The 17686-nt window shown below is 52.3% G+C and overlaps 1 protein-coding gene across 1 annotated transcript in view; it reads left to right on the top strand.

Moving 5' to 3' along the window:
* Window positions 1-15284, top strand: part of Plcg1 (phospholipase C gamma 1) — a 30581-nt gene extending 15297 nt beyond the window's left edge. Inside the window, exons 2-32 of the mRNA XM_032904665.1 lie at window positions 211-363; window positions 468-561; window positions 724-771; window positions 3059-3143; window positions 3238-3321; window positions 3523-3557; window positions 3738-3810; window positions 3892-3993; window positions 4195-4313; window positions 4404-4489; window positions 4563-4683; window positions 5279-5447; window positions 5526-5648; window positions 5727-5828; window positions 5907-6094; window positions 6386-6586; window positions 6672-6791; window positions 6869-7049; window positions 7787-7864; window positions 8681-8784; window positions 8988-9084; window positions 9327-9396; window positions 10091-10248; window positions 11500-11596; window positions 11728-11952; window positions 12030-12178; window positions 13077-13191; window positions 13301-13462; window positions 13559-13647; window positions 13741-13925; window positions 14096-15284. Of these exons, the coding sequence (XP_032760556.1) occupies window positions 211-363; window positions 468-561; window positions 724-771; window positions 3059-3143; window positions 3238-3321; window positions 3523-3557; window positions 3738-3810; window positions 3892-3993; window positions 4195-4313; window positions 4404-4489; window positions 4563-4683; window positions 5279-5447; window positions 5526-5648; window positions 5727-5828; window positions 5907-6094; window positions 6386-6586; window positions 6672-6791; window positions 6869-7049; window positions 7787-7864; window positions 8681-8784; window positions 8988-9084; window positions 9327-9396; window positions 10091-10248; window positions 11500-11596; window positions 11728-11952; window positions 12030-12178; window positions 13077-13191; window positions 13301-13462; window positions 13559-13647; window positions 13741-13925; window positions 14096-14138 (3656 nt within the window). The 3' untranslated portion in view covers window positions 14139-15284. The remainder of the gene's footprint in view (window positions 1-210; window positions 364-467; window positions 562-723; window positions 772-3058; window positions 3144-3237; window positions 3322-3522; window positions 3558-3737; window positions 3811-3891; window positions 3994-4194; window positions 4314-4403; window positions 4490-4562; window positions 4684-5278; window positions 5448-5525; window positions 5649-5726; window positions 5829-5906; window positions 6095-6385; window positions 6587-6671; window positions 6792-6868; window positions 7050-7786; window positions 7865-8680; window positions 8785-8987; window positions 9085-9326; window positions 9397-10090; window positions 10249-11499; window positions 11597-11727; window positions 11953-12029; window positions 12179-13076; window positions 13192-13300; window positions 13463-13558; window positions 13648-13740; window positions 13926-14095) is intronic.
* The last annotated feature ends 2402 nt before the right edge of the window (window positions 15285-17686 follow it).

The raw sequence follows: 17686 nt of genomic DNA on the forward strand, positions 1-17686 counted from the left end.
AAGAGCCCTCACTTTAAACAATAACAAAGGGTCTGCTCTTAGACAAGCCCAACTTTGTCACCTGGGGTGACTATGAGTGGTTGAGTCTGTCTCGGTGAAAGGGTCCAGTCCCTGAAGGTGGAGATTGGACATGACCAAGGGGAGCAGGCTGTGCTCCTGTCGATGCGGACTGTGAAGACCTCAGCCTGACCTTGGCCGTTATCTTCCCAGTCGACATCCGAGAAATCAAGGAGATCCGCCCAGGGAAGACTTCACGGGACTTTGACCGCTACCAAGAAGACCCTGCCTTCCGGCCAGATCAGTCACACTGTTTTGTCATCCTCTATGGAATGGAATTCCGCCTGAAGACCCTGAGCCTACAAGGTGGGAGACGCGGGCTTAGAGGAGGTGGGGTGCAGCGGGGAAGCCCAGATGCACTTGCTCTTACGGGAGAGATGCCCTCGGCTCAGCTCTTGCTCTGCTCACAGCCACATCTGAGGATGAAGTGAACATGTGGATCAAGGGCTTAACTTGGCTCATGGAGGATACGCTTCAGGCGGCCACACCCCTGCAAATTGAGAGGTGAGACTCACCTTCATGGTTCAGACCAGGCGTCTTGGAACCAAGGGGAAAGAGGCAGAGACTTTAGATCCCCTGTGCACACGGTAACGTTCTCTTCTCCCTGGGCTTTACCTTAGCTGGAGAAGGGACCCTTACCTCAGGCTTCTCGCTCTCTCTCTTCAGATGGCTCCGGAAGCAGTTCTACTCAGTGGATCGTAACCGAGAGGATCGGTAGGTGCTAAGCCGAGGTGTGTGCCTAACCACGGGGTGGAGGCATCCAGAGCAGTTGAGCCAGAGGCCCAAAGCACTGAGTTACACTGGTTAGGGTCCTGACACGGAGGGAGCTCATGCTGCTGACAGTGGGGTACAAAGCTGGTTCTGGGTCTTAGAGGTCTGACTGGCACTGCAGCCAGAGGACCAGGAGCTGGAGGAAGCAAAGACCAGGTGGCACTGCTGTCAATGCAGCTTGTACTGTTGCAAGGCGCTCTGATAGTCCCCAGAGGCAGGAAGCCATGGAGGTGTAGAGGGACGACCTGCTCTGACTTAGAGTTTCCTTAGTGCCCTAGATAGGCTTACTACTGCTGACTGAAACACATGAACAGGCAGCTTGGGGAGGCAAGGGTTTATTCAGCTTAAATTAACTTCCTCAGGGGTTGGGGATTTAGCAAGCGCAAGGCCCTGGATTTGGTCCCCAGCTCCGAAAAAAAGAAAAGGAAAAAAAAATTTAACTTCCTCATTGCTATTCATCACCAAAGGAAGCCAGGACAGGAACTCAAGCAGGGCAGGAACCTGGAGTCAGGAGCTGAGCAGAAGTCATGGAGGGGTGCTGCTTACTGGCTGCTCCTTCCTCATAACTTAACCTGCTTTCTTATAGAGCCTACCTACCAACACTGGGATGGACTTCCCCACATCAGTCACACATTAAGAAAATGCCCTGCAGGCTTGCCTGTACTGGATCTCACAGAGGCATTTTCTCAGTTGAGGCTCGCTCTTCTCCCAGTGACTCTGACTTGTGTCCAGTAAACATAAAACTCACCAAACCACTCAAGATCGTAGTGCTGTAGAGGACTGTTGGACACCGTCTGACCATTCTGGGTGTAGGTGAGAGGGCTCAGGCTGAGGTAATAATGGTAGGAATCAGCTGGATTGCATCGAAAAGTCAGAGATCAATAGGCTTTTGACTTGAGCAGCTAGAAAGTAAAGTTGCCATTGGCTGAGACAAGAAGACAGTGGGAGGAACACATTTGGGGAGCTTAGGGCCCCTAAGTTTTATGGTGCATAGTAGATGCCCAGGTAGGGAGGTAGGATGATTTCAGATGAGGAGACAGGGCTGGAGGTAGAACACAGGGGTGTGGACAGGTGAAATGAAAAGTTGTGGGGTTCCAAATAAAAACTCATGGACCCAGATAGCAAGAAAAGGGAAGACAGGCCCAGGGACCAACTCCATGGAAACTAGGGAGGGAGGAGTAAGTGTAATAACGTTGTGTAATAGCCTCAGCCCAGTGGTGAGCAGCTCAGGGGCATAAAGGGAGTGCAGGTGAGTCTCGTAAGAGTTACGTAGATGGGGAAGCAAGAAGCAAGCACAGCAGAGTGGAAAGAGCAGCTCGTTTCTATGACGATGGGAAAGGGACGGGTCAGGCTTCCGTCTCCTTGGTGAGTATGTGGCCCCTTGACAACAGCTTCCTGGGTGACTGAGGGTCAGGTAACCTAATGCTCTCCATAGAGCACTGGTTCTCAATCTGTGGGTCTCAGTCCCTTTGGGAAGGTTGAGTGACCTTTCACAGGTGTCACCTTAGACCATCTGCATAGCAGACATTTACAGTAGGATTCCTGACAGTAGCAAAGTTACCCTTATGAAGCGATGAAATAATGGTCTACTTAGAGGTTACCGCAGCATGAGGAGGAACTGTTTTAAGAGTCGCCATGTTAATTTGAGTACTACTGTTCTGGAGATTCCACCCCTGGTGAAGATCTGAGCCTTCCTGCTTGGCTTTAGGTCCTTTATTCACCAAGGAGACAGGTGTGCCCCCTATTCAGCACCCACTCCCAGGAGAGCATCCTGTTCCTGGGCGCTCTCCCTCTCCCCTCCTATTTCTCCCTCTCCTCCCCCCCCCCCCTCCCTCCCCCTCCACCTCTCTCTTCCTCTCTCTGACTAGGTTCCTTTCCTGGAGTCAGTTTACTGTCCAGCCTCAGGAGTAACAGCCAAGCAGCAGCAGTCATTTGTGCTAAGGGTGCACATGCTTCCTTCCCTGCTGCTCATTCTGGGGCCTGTGGGTCCCAGGATATTCCAGTTAGTGGCAGTGGGCACTGCCCTGTCCTGTACAGGCAGGAGATGTGAGCAGGGACAACTGCTGGAGGTGGCTTATTCTTCCCCTGACCCCAGCCTGACCTGCTCTCCTAAGCAGTTTGAAACAATGGTGCCCTTGAGACTGCAGGTTCCCAGAGTACAGGTGTTTACCTGTCCATCCTTGGGTAGGCTCAGCCTAAAGTCAAAAGGGAATCCTTTTTTTCTCCTCAGTATATCAGCCAAGGACTTGAAGAACATGCTGTCACAGGTCAACTACCGGGTCCCCAACATGCGCTTCCTCCGAGAGCGGCTGACGGTAATGGACCCTTGGGGCTGTCTACTGGCAGGGCAGGAAGGCCAGTGACTGCTCACAAGGGGCCTGACTGGCAGTCCTGCTCTGTCCCATGTAGGACCTTGAACAGCGCAGCGGGGACATCACCTATGGGCAGTTTGCTCAGCTTTACCGCAGCCTCATGTACAGCGCCCAGAAGACGGTGCATGAGCCTCTTGCCCTCCCCTGTCCTTGACCCAACTTCTCTGCCTCCTCTCATAGCCCTGCTGCCCTGCTTTGGAGTTTTGGGTGCCATTGCTCCAGCCATACCCCCAGAGCATCTGCTCCCTAACCTTTTCTTAAGAGCCCCTTTCCTGCATGGTCTCCCAGGGCTCTCCTCCTGACCAGATTCTGTTCTCTGCAGATGGACCTTCCATTCTTGGAAACCAACACTTTGAGGTTTGGTTTAGAACAGCCAATTGGGCTTTTTCTCTGGGTGGTTTCAGATCCAGGTGGGAAGTAGTGGGTGGGTGGGGGTGGGGCATAGTAAACCACTGGGTATCCACGTTAATTAGCCAGGGGCCCCTTGTCTATTGATCAAGTCAGCCAGCTGCCAGACACTACCTTCTCTCCCTGCAGGACTGGAGAGCGGCCAGAGCTTTGCCAGGTGTCCCTTTCTGAGTTCCAGCAGTTCCTTCTTGAGTACCAGGGGGTACGGCTGGGCCAGGGAGTCAGGCTCCAGGGTGGGTTTATCACCGGTGGCTTCTTCCATGACTTCCTCTTTGCCTAGCAGGAGCTGTGGGCTGTCGACCGGCTCCAGGTGCAGGAATTTATGCTCAGCTTCCTTCGAGACCCCTTGCGAGAGATTGAGGAGCCATACTTCTTCTTGGATGAGGTGAGCCTCACCTTCCCCACCATTCTGTTGGAGAAAACAGGTGGGGTGACAAGAGCTGACCTGTGCTCTAAAAGCTGTGTATGCCACCTACTGCCTACTTTGCCAGTGGAGTTGAGACTTGAGTACACTCTTGTATACTTATTTCCATCCCAAGTGGCAGCCAGGATTCATTCACATTCTCCTCCACATTTATTCTTGTAGCTTGTCACCTTTCTGTTCTCCAAAGAGAACAGTGTGTGGAACTCACAGCTGGACGCCGTGTGCCCAGAAACCATGAACAACCCACTGTCTCACTATTGGATCTCTTCCTCGCATAATACGTGCGTATGCCTCTTCCTGTTCATCTGTCCTCTTCTGAGGAGGAATTAAGGCCCACCAGAGACCACATGAACCTCTCCTTGCTTCTCCAGGTACCTGACTGGGGACCAGTTCTCCAGCGAGTCCTCCCTGGAAGCCTACGCTCGCTGCCTGAGGATGGGCTGTCGCTGCATCGAGTGTATGTTGGGTCTGGGGTTTGGAGAGGGAAGGTGGGAGACCTACTGCTTGACCATGATGACACTGTTCCCTAGTGGACTGCTGGGATGGGCCAGATGGGATGCCAGTCATTTACCATGGGCACACCCTCACCACCAAGATTAAGTTCTCAGATGTCCTGCACACCATCAAGGAGCATGCCTTCGTAGCCTCAGAGTGAGTAGATGTGGAGGCCATGGGCAACCTCCGAAGGTCCTTTCACTCCTGGGACCCCTTGTACCCACTCCTCCTGCTCCTCTGCTCTCACTGTAGCCAGGTTCCTGAGTTCTTGTCTCTGCTCCCGGCATCTCTGGCTAGCACTGAAGCGTATCTCATTCTCAAAAACCACGCCCGTAACCGTGCTCTCGGATCTTCTCCTTTTCCTTCGATGCCCAGAAAAGATGAGCCATTCTCAGTTGCTAGTTTCCACCAAGCCCGCAGTCCCCACTGCACAGAAAGGGTCCTCAAGCTGCATCTGAGGGCTGCTTCTTGTCTTTCCCGACCGATTTTGTGTGCAGCCTTTTGCTAGTGTAGCCTCAGCATCTCAGAGGCTCCCTTCTGTAACACTTGCCACTTCTTGGTTTCCGCTGCCTCCCAGCTGCCTCCTGATGAGCCCCCAGCCCACTCCAGGGGCCCCCTCTCTTCACAGGGGTCCTGTGGGCAGAGTGCCCAGGCCCTCGACTCCACTCTCTCACTCTAAGGAACTGTTTGGACTGAGGTCTGAGCAGCATGACTCTCCAGCAGTGTCACTGTGCTGGCCCGTTGCCTTCAGGTACCCTGTCATCTTGTCCATCGAGGACCACTGCAGCATTGCCCAGCAGAGGAACATGGCCCAGCACTTCAGGAAGGTGCTCGGTGACACGCTCCTCACCAAGCCTGTGGACATTGCCGCTGACGGGCTCCCTTCTCCCAACCAGCTCAAGAGGAAGATCCTGATTAAGGTTGGAAGTAGAAACCTTGCGTCAGGAGATGGGGTTAAGTGTGGAATGGTTTTGCCATGACCTGGTCTGCTTCCACAGCATAAGAAGCTGGCTGAGGGCAGTGCCTATGAGGAGGTGCCTACCTCTGTGATGTACTCCGAGAATGACATCAGTAACTCCATCAAGAATGGTATCCTCTACTTGGAGGACCCCGTGAATCATGTGAGGTCTAGCTGAGCTTGGACATGGTGGGGCAGTGTGTTGAACTCTGGCTTACGGGTCCCCTTTGGTCTCCTCCAGGAGTGGTACCCCCACTACTTTGTTCTGACTAGCAGCAAGATCTACTACTCTGAGGAGACCAGCAGTGACCAGGGAAATGAGGATGAAGAGGAGCCGAAGGAGGTAGACTTGTTGAGGGGCGTGGGTTCAGCTGAATGAGAACTTGATAGTCACCGGTGTCTTTGCCATCACCCTGTCTAGGCCAGTGGCAGCACAGAGCTGCACTCGAGCGAGAAGTGGTTCCACGGGAAGCTTGGGGCTGGGCGCGACGGGCGGCACATTGCTGAGCGCCTGCTCACTGAGTACTGCATAGAGACTGGGGCTCCCGATGGCTCCTTCCTAGTGCGAGAAAGTGAGACCTTCGTGGGGGACTACACGCTGTCTTTCTGGTAACCCACATCTAGCACCATATCTGTGTGTAGTCCGTGTGTATGGTAGACTGCTGTACCTAGACGGGAACTGGTTACCATTGAAGCCTTGGGTCTAGGTTTTCCGTAGAACATTAATTCATTCTTACAGGGGCGTGTGTGAGCTTAACCTTGAATGTTTGATGTGTATGTCCTCCTCCAAGCTTCTTTTGAGAATGGCCTCCCTTTTTGAAATGTTATGCCTTGCCTAGTTGTGTATTCTTTGGAGCTCTGACCTGTTTTTGATGCCTCTCCCATCCTGTCTTCCCTCAGGCGGAATGGGAAAGTCCAGCACTGCCGTATCCACTCCCGGCAGGATGCTGGGACTCCTAAGTTCTTCTTGACAGATAACCTTGTCTTTGACTCTCTCTATGACCTCATCACACATTATCAGCAAGTGCCCCTGCGCTGCAATGAGTTTGAGATGCGCCTTTCAGAGCCTGTTCCACAGACGAATGCCCATGAGAGCAAAGAGTGAGTAAAGGGTGGTTGGTGGGTGGGTGGGTGGGAGCAGGGGTGTGGGCAGGACTGGTCAGGGCCTAACTCTGTTGACTTTCAGATGGTATCACGCAAGCCTGACTAGAGCTCAGGCTGAACACATGCTGATGCGAGTACCCCGTGATGGGGCCTTCCTGGTGCGGAAGCGCAATGAGCCCAACTCCTATGCCATCTCTTTCCGGTGAGGCGTGCTGGACAGGTGTGGGCTCTTGCTGGGGTCTGGGCCGTCTTCTTGCTGACTGTCCTGTCATTGTGAAGGGCTGAGGGAAAGATCAAGCACTGCCGAGTACAGCAGGAAGGCCAGACTGTGATGCTGGGGAACTCTGAGTTTGACAGCCTGGTCGACCTCATCAGCTACTATGAGAAGCACCCCCTGTACCGCAAAATGAAACTGCGCTACCCCATCAACGAGGAGGCACTGGAGAAGATCGGGACAGCTGTGAGAAGGCCGGAGGCGGGGTGGGCGAGGCCGGGTACACCAGGATAGTTAGAGGACACTCAAAATGTACGATGTCTGGGCGAACTGAAAACTCGTCCTGAGGTGTTTCAGGTTCACATGGGGGCTCTATGACTGAGCCATAGTGAGTAGCTGGAGGGCGCCTGAGCTGTGCCTGGGTATCCAGACAAGATCCCCATGAGCACAACACATGGGCTTGGTCTGGAGTGTGTGGGGCAGAGGGCAGGGTAGGCGTAATTGTGTAGATGCCTTTGTTCTGTGGGAAGGTTCTGGAGGGAAGACCATGGGCTTGGTATTGCAGAGGTTATCAAGGGTCTTGGACCAGTGTTGTGGTTTTTAGTAGAAGGCAGGCATCTCACACAGGATTGGCTGAGAGTTGTCATTTGTGACATGACCTAGTCAGGGTCATGCCGTTTCCTGAAGCCAGGAGAGGTGTCCTGGACTTGGGCTCGGCTCCTGAGCAAATCATTAAGTATGCATTGCTGGTGGCAGCTCAGTAGCAGGTAACTCAGCATCTTCAGGAAGGAGTGTGGGTCAAGTCCTACAGTCATCCTCCCCTTGAAATCGGGGGATGAGGGGAGATAGCACTGGGCCAGGGGCCAGTGAGCTGGGGCGGACTAGAAGAGGGCAGCTGTGCTTCAGGAACTGAGCAGCTGGGGGCTAGCAGGTGCGTTTACCTCAGTTCTGGGGTAACAGATCGCAATGTGTCCTGTTTCCAGGAACCCGATTATGGGGCACTGTATGAGGGCCGCAACCCTGGTTTCTATGTGGAGGCCAACCCTATGCCAACTTTCAAGGTAAATATCTGTCTTCGGCACAGGAAGCCACAAGGAAGGAGGGGTCCCCTACTGCTTGGGGCTTGTATTTCTGTATTCTAAGCCTGTTTGTGGTAGGTGTGGAGAAGCAAGTGTTGGTTGTGGTTTTCTGAGGTTCAAGAGATTGTAAGACTTGTGGTTGCCAAATGACCATAAATCTCCAGAGCTCAGCCACTTTATAGCCCCTGTGTCTTGGGTTAGAACTGCCCCTTGGTCGCTGTTTTTTCAGAGTGATCCCCATGTCTTCTATGGATCGCAGATCAGGGGCCACATAGCACACTGTCCAGTCAGTCCCTTCATCATGAAGATCTTCTTGGTTTTGACCTTTTCTTTTTTTTTTTTTTTTTTTTTTTTTTCAGAGCTGGGGACCAACCCAGGGCCTTGCGTTTGCTAGGCAAGCGCTCTACCACTGAGCTAAATCCCCAACCCCTTGACCTTTTCTTTAATGTAGCAGATTGCCCTGTCTCTTAGCAAAAAGTACCATCGGCAAGTGAGGGTCCTAACTATGTAGGGAGCTACACAGAACTGCACACTTACTCTTACTGGACCTCAGCCCTGACTTCTGAGAGCTGACCCTGCACAGTCCACCTAGGCAGCCCAGAATTGCCCTGGAGAAAACCCTGTGTCTTCCCATCCTGCTTATTCTGAAACTTCGCACAAGGCAGCATTGAGAACTGTGTCTAGGGTTACTTGCCAACAGTAGTGCTTCACATGTATGTACATGTGCTGTACGGGGTCGAGTGACGGGGCGTGCCCCTCCGCTTTACTCCACACGGTCCCATTGTCTTACCTCTGCAGTGTGCAGTAAAAGCTCTCTTTGACTACAAGGCCCAGAGAGAGGATGAGCTGACTTTTACCAAGAGCGCCATCATCCAGAATGTGGAAAAGCAAGATGGTGGCTGGTAAGATAGGCGGTCCAGGCTAGAGAGGCTGTAGTGTGGTGGTACAGGAGTCCAGGGCCCCTGTGGAGCTGGCACTGAAAGCCCTTGTGACAGATGCTTTGAGAGCAGTGTTTGCCTTGGCCTGCCTTATGTGTGGGAATCCCCCAAGAAGATCTTGAGAGTTCGGGGTGGGTGCTGGAGTCAGTGCCCTGTGGCTTCCACAGGTGGCGTGGGGACTACGGTGGGAAGAAGCAGCTGTGGTTCCCCTCAAACTATGTGGAAGAGATGATCAATCCAGCAATCCTAGAGCCGGAGAGGGAGGTATGTCTGGAAACACAGTGTCACAGGTTTGTTTCCCTGACCCCAGGTTCTCTTTTGATGTGTCTATCACACCCAGGCCTTCCTGTCATCTGTGAGCCACACATCCTGTGTGGCCACACTCTAGTCTCTATTGTACGTATGTCATGCTTGGCTGGTCGTGAATATACCAAAGATAGTCAAACGTCCCCTCAGTTGAGCGTGCAGCAGCCATGCTGACCGTCCTGTGGTTTTGCTTCCTACAGCATCTGGATGAGAACAGCCCACTGGGGGACTTGCTGCGAGGGGTCCTAGATGTGCCAGCCTGCCAGATCGGTGAGCTCCAGTTCCTAGCCCGTGATTCCTCTTAGCGTCAGGGTGTCCTTGTGACTCTGTCTGCTCCTGGAGAGGAAGCCAGTGGCTGAGTCTGCAGAGGCTACTCTTCCACTCTGGAAATCGCAGACTCCTTTGTCATCCGTAAAGTTTACCCTGTGCCAGGTACAATGGAGTCAAAAGTTGGCAGAGACGCCGACAAGCTGACATCCAGTCCTAATGGTTTAGACCACAGGGTTGGGACAGGAGCTTGGAGATGGGTTACGGTGGGGGTTACAAAACATGGCTCCAAGGAAGAGGTGTGAGTCAGCTGGGTTGGAGCCTTGGCTGCACCACAGCCACTACGGTATGTATGTCTGACAGCAGACTCCTCTGTGGACTGGAGCTGTGTACCAGTTTTGCCTGTTTGTAAGTACTGCCAGGAAGAAACGGAACGAATTCCTTTGAGCTAGTGTCTAGGGCAGTGCTTCTCAGCCTGTGCATTTCAACCCCTTTGGAGGCCTAACAACCTTTCACGGGGTCTGCATATCAGATATTTACATTATGATTTATAAATGTAGCAAAATTATGAAGTAGCAATGAAATGGTTTATGGTTGGGGGGTCACCACAGCATGAGGAACGGTATTGAAGGGTTCACAGCATCAGAAAGAACAAAATGAGAGCATTCTTAGCCCTGTATTATTTTACCCCCAACAGCCATTCGTCCTGAGGGCAAAAACAACCGGCTCTTCGTCTTCTCCATCAGCATGCCGTCAGTGGCTCAATGGTCCCTAGACGTTGCCGCTGACTCACAGGAGGAGTTGCAGGACTGGGTGAAAAAGATCCGTGAAGTTGCCCAGACTGCAGATGCCAGGGTGAGAACCTGCCACAGCTTAGAAGGTGCTGCTGCAGTCTTTGAGGGCACTCGTGGGCCTGCCCAGGGGCCAAGGCCTCCCAACTCCCCGGCTAGCTCCTCTAGTGAGGGTAACTGATGTGGCCTGGCCTTAGATAAGGTGCCCAGAAGAACAGACTCAAGACAGGATTGTGATGAATGGACTTAGGAAATGTTGAACATTAAATACTGTGGATCACCTGAAAGAGTAAAGGCCAGAGCTAAGAGAAGAGGGGTCCTGGGCTGGCAGCAGGAGTGGAATCAGGCTTAGAAGAGATGAGATGGTAAAGGTAAGAAGAGGGTTTAGGGAAGCATTTGTAACAGGGTGGGGGTCTGGGACAGGAGGCAGAGAAGCCGCAGACACCCACCCACAGCAGTGGGACTTGGCTAGCTGAGGGCCACAGAGATGTGGTAAGAATGCTGTCCATTGGCTTTAGCAAAGCAGCAGACACTCCTAGTGACACTACTGAGGTCTCTTAGTGGCATGACAAGGTTGGATGGCAGTGGGTCCTAGGGAGTTCAGAGTGACTAGCATGAAGAGCTGGGAGCTGGCGTTTGTGGAGAGTAGGTAGCTTGCATTGTTGGAGGAGACCTCTTCCACTGAGCCTGGTGGAGCATTGCAGACGTGTAGGAACTTCTACTTAGAGGCTGTGCCCCAGTGCATTTGGTGAGCAGATTTGTGACTAGAGGATTTTGTTAGTGTGTCCTGGAGGGCAAGGTACTGAAAGAACAGGGGCTGAAGGGCTAGATCCTCCAAGAGGAGTGTGGGGAGTGTCTGAGTAGGCTGCAGCTAAGGTCAGGGATAGGTAGAGGAAGGTTGTGTTAGCCATGGAGGACATGAGGTGGTAAGATCGTCTAAGGCACACATTGCCAAGTGGGCCTAAGGCCTTAGTGCGTCAGGGAATCAGGAAGCAGTGTTTTTGCTGAAGGATGAGGCTAGGTAAAGAATAATCAGAAAGCATTACTGGGAAAGCCTTGCCCACCTTAGCTCCACGTGAGGTCATTTGGGACATTAAGTTATGGTGGGGGAACAAGTGTATCTGTGGAGACAAAGGAAAAGATATTTTTTTGGATGAAACTGGCAGCCAGTAGTTTTGTTTACTGTCTGCTGGTATTTAAACTGTGCAAGGAGAGGAGAGGGCCTCAGAACATCTGAAGTGAATGTGTACCCAAGGCTGGCGGGAGCTTCCTTCTCCTGGGCAGGGCTCAGCCTGGGCCTTGTGTGTGTCTCCAGCTTACTGAGGGGAAGATGATGGAGAGGAGGAAGAAGATCGCCTTGGAGCTCTCCGAGCTCGTGGTCTACTGCCGGCCTGTTCCCTTTGACGAAGAGAGTAAGGCTGGGTCCAGGTGTGGTGTGCATGCGCCGAGGGGCTGGGGGTATGGGAGTGGTGTTTAATGCCCTCTCCCTTACATACACTGCACAAGGGGGCCGCTCTATACATGCTCTCACTGTTTGGCTCAGAGATTGGCACAGAACGCGCTTGTTACCGGGACATGTCCTCCTTTCCGGAAACCAAGGCTGAGAAGTATGTGAACAAGGCCAAAGGCAAGAAGTTCCTCCAGTACAACCGGCTGCAGCTCTCTCGCATCTACCCTAAGGGTCAGAGGCTGGACTCCTCCAATTATGACCCTCTGCCCATGTGGATCTGTGGCAGCCAGCTTGTAGCTCTCAATTTTCAGACCCCAGGTGAGGGGATCCTCTGTGGGTGGGGAGAGACACTTAGGGCAGTTCCGCTAGAATGTACTGTAATCCCACTCTTCCAGACAAGCCTATGCAGATGAACCAGGCCCTCTTCATGGCTGGTGGACACTGTGGCTATGTGCTGCAGCCAAGCACCATGAGAGATGAAGCCTTTGACCCCTTTGATAAGAGCAGTCTCCGAGGTCTGGAGCCCTGTGTCATTTGCATTGAGGTGGGTATATTTATCTGGGTGCCTCAGGGCGGGAGAGGGCTATGAAGAATATTGGTATTAACCAGGTGGATCAGCACAAGTGGGAGAGCGCAGAACCAGAGGTGAGCTGCAGTGCTGTCCTGTGTGGGGGAAGGGAACTTATCTTGAACTGTTCTCAAGCTTGAAGTAGAACCATCTGAGATGGGGAGCTACGAGCTTTGTGAGGGTTGGGATCCCAAAGGTAGCATGGCTGATCATGGCCAGTTTGGGCACAAAAGAGTTAGGCTGTCAACCTAAGCCTAACCTGTGAAAGTCACTACCTGGCAGGAGGAACCTGGTCAGAGTGGCACAAATCAGGCTAAAGGGTCTGCGATGAGCCAGGCTCCTGTCTACAGAACCAAGCCAAACCTGGGCTTGCTAGAGCATGACCAAGCAGCCCGTTTCCTTAACCAGTTCCTAGAATAGAGCTCCCCAGTACATGTCTGGTGAAGAGCTATGATCAAGGTCAGCCCAGCCCTTGCTGGGGGAATCAGCAGGAGTGGCTTCAACAGAGTCTGGAAAGAATGAGGCTAGCCTGTGGCCAGCAGGAGCACAGGGGAACAGGTGGACTGCTTCCCAGACTTTTCTCCTAAAGTGGAATAAATTAAAAGATTCTCACATTGCAACAGACATGGATTTAATGTGAAATGGACTGCAAAGTGCGTATGACCCTTAGCTAGAGCTCAGGTTTTCACAGTCAACAGCTTGCTCTGGAGTGGAACAGTGAGGGGCCTAATGGCCAGCACCTTCAGGGCCCAGCAGGGGGCATACTGCCTCCATGGCACATTTTCCTCCTTGATGTGCTCCTCAAGCCTCTGCTGTGAGGATGTTGGGGTCAGGAAGACAGTCCTCAGCCCGTCTCTGCCTGTCTGCCTCACAGGTGCTGGGGGCCAGGCATCTGCCAAAGAATGGCCGGGGTATTGTGTGTCCTTTCGTGGAGATTGAAGTGGCTGGGGCAGAGTATGACAGCACCAAGCAGAAGACGGAGTTTGTAGGTCAGTCGGTCGTCCCCCATTACCAGTTATTTTCCTGGGGTGTACGGACCTCTCTACCAGTCATCACATCCCCTTGATGTGGCCTCAGCTTTTGCCCTTGCTTTCACAGTGGACAATGGACTGAACCCTGTGTGGCCCGCAAAGCCCTTCCACTTCCAGATCAGTAACCCAGAGTTTGCCTTTCTGCGCTTTGTGGTGTATGAGGAAGACATGTTTAGTGATCAGAACTTCTTGGCTCAGGCTACTTTCCCAGTAAAAGGCCTGAAGACAGGTGAGAAATCTTCCTTAACGTAACGTTTTGGTGTCAGGGTGGGGCTTATCCACTTGCGTGACACCTGTTAGGCTGAGAGCCAGGTATTTCTCCTAGGATACAGAGCAGTGCCTTTGAAGAACAACTACAGTGAAGACCTGGAGTTGGCCTCCCTGCTCATCAAGATTGACATTTTCCCTGCTAAGGTAATAGCTACAGCAGAGTGAGCAGAGAGCTCAGTCCTAGCCCCTGAGATGCAGAAGACACCTCAGCTTTTGTGCACTTCCCTTGCCGAGCAGGAGAATGGTGACCTCAGCCCGTTCAGTGGTACATCCCTAAGGGAACGTGCCTCAGACGCCTCCGGCCAGCTCTTCCATGTCCGGGCCCGGGAAGGGTCCTTTGAAGCCAGATACCAGCAGCCATTTGAAGACTTCCGCATCTCGCAGGAGCATCTCGCAGACCATTTTGACAGTCGGGAACGAAGGTGAGGGAATGACAGGGAAACTGGCCAGTGTGGGGCCTTGGAGGAAGGGTGCTGGGGCCAGAAAGAACAGCAGTCCTTTGACGGCTTCCTCCTATGTGGAAAAGCAGTAACTGCTTTTGGGTTGTCCTGTCTGGCTGCAAGGCCAATAAGGACACTTCACTTCTGTTCAGGGCCCCAAGAAGGACTCGGGTCAATGGAGACAACCGCCTCTAGTCATGCCCCACCTTGTTGGAGAGCAGCAGGCGCTGCCACTTGTGGAATGCCATGAACTGGGTTCTCTGGGAGCGGTCTACTGTAAAGCCTTCCTGGTCTCACAGCCTGGAGCCTGGATTCCAGCGGTGAAGGCTAGACAAAACCAAGCCATTAATGAGATGTACTGTTTTGGGCCTCCATGCCCAGCTCTGGGTGAAGGCAAAAAACTGTACTGTGTCTCGCATTAAGCACACATCTGGCCCTGAATGTGGAGGTGGGTCCCTCCATCTTGGGCCAGGACTAGGGCTGAAGCCCCTTGGAAAGAGAAGTTGCCTCAGTTGGTGGCATAGGAGGCTTCAAGGAGCTGCTGACACATTCCTGAAAGAGGAAGAGGAGGAGGAGGAAGAGCCTTGCTGGGCCAGGGGAACAAAGTTTACATTGTCCTGTAGCTTTAAAACCACAGCTGGTCAGGGTGAAAGAGTAGATGCCCTGAGGCTTGGCCCTGGGCCAGGTCAGAGGAATGCAGGGCCTGTAAGGAGAAGGCTCTGCTCTGCCCAAGGAGGAAGACAGCACAAGGGCACATTGCCCACGGCTGGGTATACTACCCAGCCTGAAAGATACAGGGGATCATGATAAATAGCAGTATTATTTTTTTCTTCTCAGTGGTATTGTGACTAAGTTATTCTGTCCTGCTCCTCACCTTGGAAGGGAAGACCCAGCACAGAGCCTTTAGGAACAGCAGCTCTATGGGGTGTTGTACTGGGAGAGGGCACGGTCCAGAAGGGTGGAGGGGCAGAAAGAGAGAAAAGCGATGTCTACCCTGGTGAGCGTTTTTGTTTTTATGGCAAGGAAGACTTCATTATGCTCTCCCATCGGAATGGAGACATGGGTAAGTGGAGTCAGGCAGTAGGCACCAAATGAAGCTGCTGCTTGGTAGTCTCTGTGTGGTTGGTAAAAAGATGCAAAGGAGATGGGAAGGTAAGCCTCACCTCTGAGGACAGGGTGGGGTCCAGGCCTGTGGGTGCAAAGGTGCCTCAGCATAGCCAGCATTCAGCACACGCAAACCCACTGCCCACATTTGGGCTCAGGGTTGGCCATTTGCTAGTTCTGCTGCCCTCTTAAGATCTGACTGCCAAATAAATCATCCTCATGTCCTTTTTCTTTTAACTCGTTTGGTTTTGGGGGGCTCAGGAGAACATGGTGATTGGGAATAGAAGCACGTGTGGTATAATCTCCCTGGAGACTTGGGAAGTCAGAGTTCTTGCCTGTGGCTCTAAAACGTGATGCCCCCTCTGCCCCCTCACCTTCTAATGGTGTTGCTGAAGTCCACCCCGCCAAGGAGCGAGCTCAGCTCCCACTGCACAGAAACTACTTCAGAGCAGTCGCATTTGCTTATGTGCTGCCAGGTGCTGCTCTTGTTCGCCTCTAACTGCCAGTCAGAAGCTCTGCCCGAGGCCTGCTACTCCTCCTGAGCCTTTCCTGTAGCCCTCTGCTGGAGCAGGACAAAAACCAGGCCACAGCGAAGCAGTGTACCCCGTGCTGAACCGGCTGGTTCAAGTCACGTGGCATGAGTACTGAGGTGATGTCTGGGTCTGTGGCTTTCATCTGACGCAGTGGTTTCCACCTGTGCATCAGACATCCTACATGTCAGATATTTATGTTTTATAACAGCAAAGTTAGTTAGAGGTGTCATGAGAGACCTATTAAAGAGCCACAGCATTAGAAAAGCTGAGAACTACCGATCTAAAGTTTTCCTGTCCCATCACAGAGGGGGAGGGATCCTTCCACACACAGGAAGTGGTGGGTGGAATGTATCAGATCCTCAGAAGCTCTGAGTTCATACTTGAGTCTTGTGGCCCAGGAGAAGGTAGGAGCCATGTTTTCTGGTACTCAGTAGTGCTGTGTGACTGCCGTGCTTGGCGCTGAGTGCTTTGTCAGTAGATCGCTCCATTTCCGAGCAAGTCTTCCAGAGAAGCTCAGCTCTGACGTCACAAAACTGATTCAGATGACTTGTCCCCTTACCATATTTCCTTCCAGGTAGTATTTTCTTCTCAGTGGAGCAGATTTAAGGATCAGTTTCATCACTTAAATCCCCCAGATGAACCAGACTACTGTTGAGTGATCCAGGAGACCCATCTTGGCACCTCCTGGCTATCTTGCCAGATGCACACAGTGTGTCCCTACACAGTGTGACAGCTTGGTTAACATTGCTTTTCATCCACTGGGTTATGACCTGCAGAATCTCCGTCAAGCATCATTTAAACACACCCTCAGGTACATCTGAGGAATACTGTCACCAGGGCTTTGCTCCCTGGAACATGAAAATGAGTAGTCAGGTTGAGAACCATTGGCTTTGGCAGAGGAATCCAAAAGAGTGGGGTTGGAAGGAAAGGCAGTGATACCAGGAACACAAGCTAAGAGACGTCTCCTTTTGGCTAGCAGGCCAGGGACAAGTAAAGGGATCGCTAAAGGTTACCAATGAAAACACTTAACGAAAGAGCACTGCCTATATAACTTCAGGGGCATTCTGTCTCTTGCCATAGGACTGAAACCCGTGGTTAAAAGGCAGAAACAATTTGTGGCCTTTACTAAGGTAAATCACAGGTAGCTGTGCCCTTAACCAAAAGAGCTGGGGCCTTACTTTGGACCAGACTCACCCAGAACTTCAGCTGAGGCCTGCGACCCAACAGCTACTTGTCTTTCAACTTATCCACTGAAGGGTGCCAAGTGAGTGGGAGGTTACGCCACCAAACTAATTTAGTGACCAAAACAAGCCCAGACCTGCCTTACTTTAGTTAAATGCATCTTTCCCTTAGAGGCTTTCCCTACCTAGGACATAAATCCCCAGAGAATTTCCATCCATGGGTCAGCTGTCTTACCAGGAAGACTACAGCTCCCTGCAGGCGGATGCTGCCATCTCCACTCAGTGTGTTCTGAACCTGCCCACCAAGGACTCCAGATAGCTCCATGGTATTACACTGGTTTAGTCAGTCCTGTGACCTGGCGCTTAGATTCAACACACAACTTCTTTAGGACTTGAGCTGGCCTTGGGAAAGGACAAATCAAGAACAGATCCTGATGCTGTTGAACTGCTAGCCCTTCACTCTGAGGTGGCTGTCTTTTTGGTTGTCCTCTTTTCTTTATGGCCAGTGAGGTCATCCCGACAACAGTTGCTATGAAGCGTGGAGGTGTAGGGTTGACACTGGTTCTCTAGAAAGCCCCTGGGTCCCGCATAGTGACGGGCCCTCCTTACAAACAGCATGCTTTACTGACAACTCTCCTCTCACCACAGAAAGAAAGGAACACAGGAAAACTTGCCCACGTCCTCACACCCCATAGTTTCTGGCACTAAGATCAGACTTGCTTTAGTCAGCACAGTTTTGCATGGAAGCCATCACAGTGAGTTTGGGGATGCAGAAGACAGAGAATTCCAAGAACTGGAATATCGTCCTGGGGAGCTGAGGGGCGCCCCAGCACCTATGACTTTTAAGGGTCAGCTTTGTCCCCCAGCCCCAAGAATCAATAGAAGGGATTTTAGATTTTTGTTTATTAATTTCCTCCCCCCCACA

The sequence above is a fragment of the Rattus rattus genome, chromosome 5 (assembly GCF_011064425.1).
Source record: "Rattus rattus isolate New Zealand chromosome 5, Rrattus_CSIRO_v1, whole genome shotgun sequence".
In the NCBI taxonomy this organism is placed as follows: domain Eukaryota; kingdom Metazoa; phylum Chordata; class Mammalia; order Rodentia; family Muridae; genus Rattus; species Rattus rattus.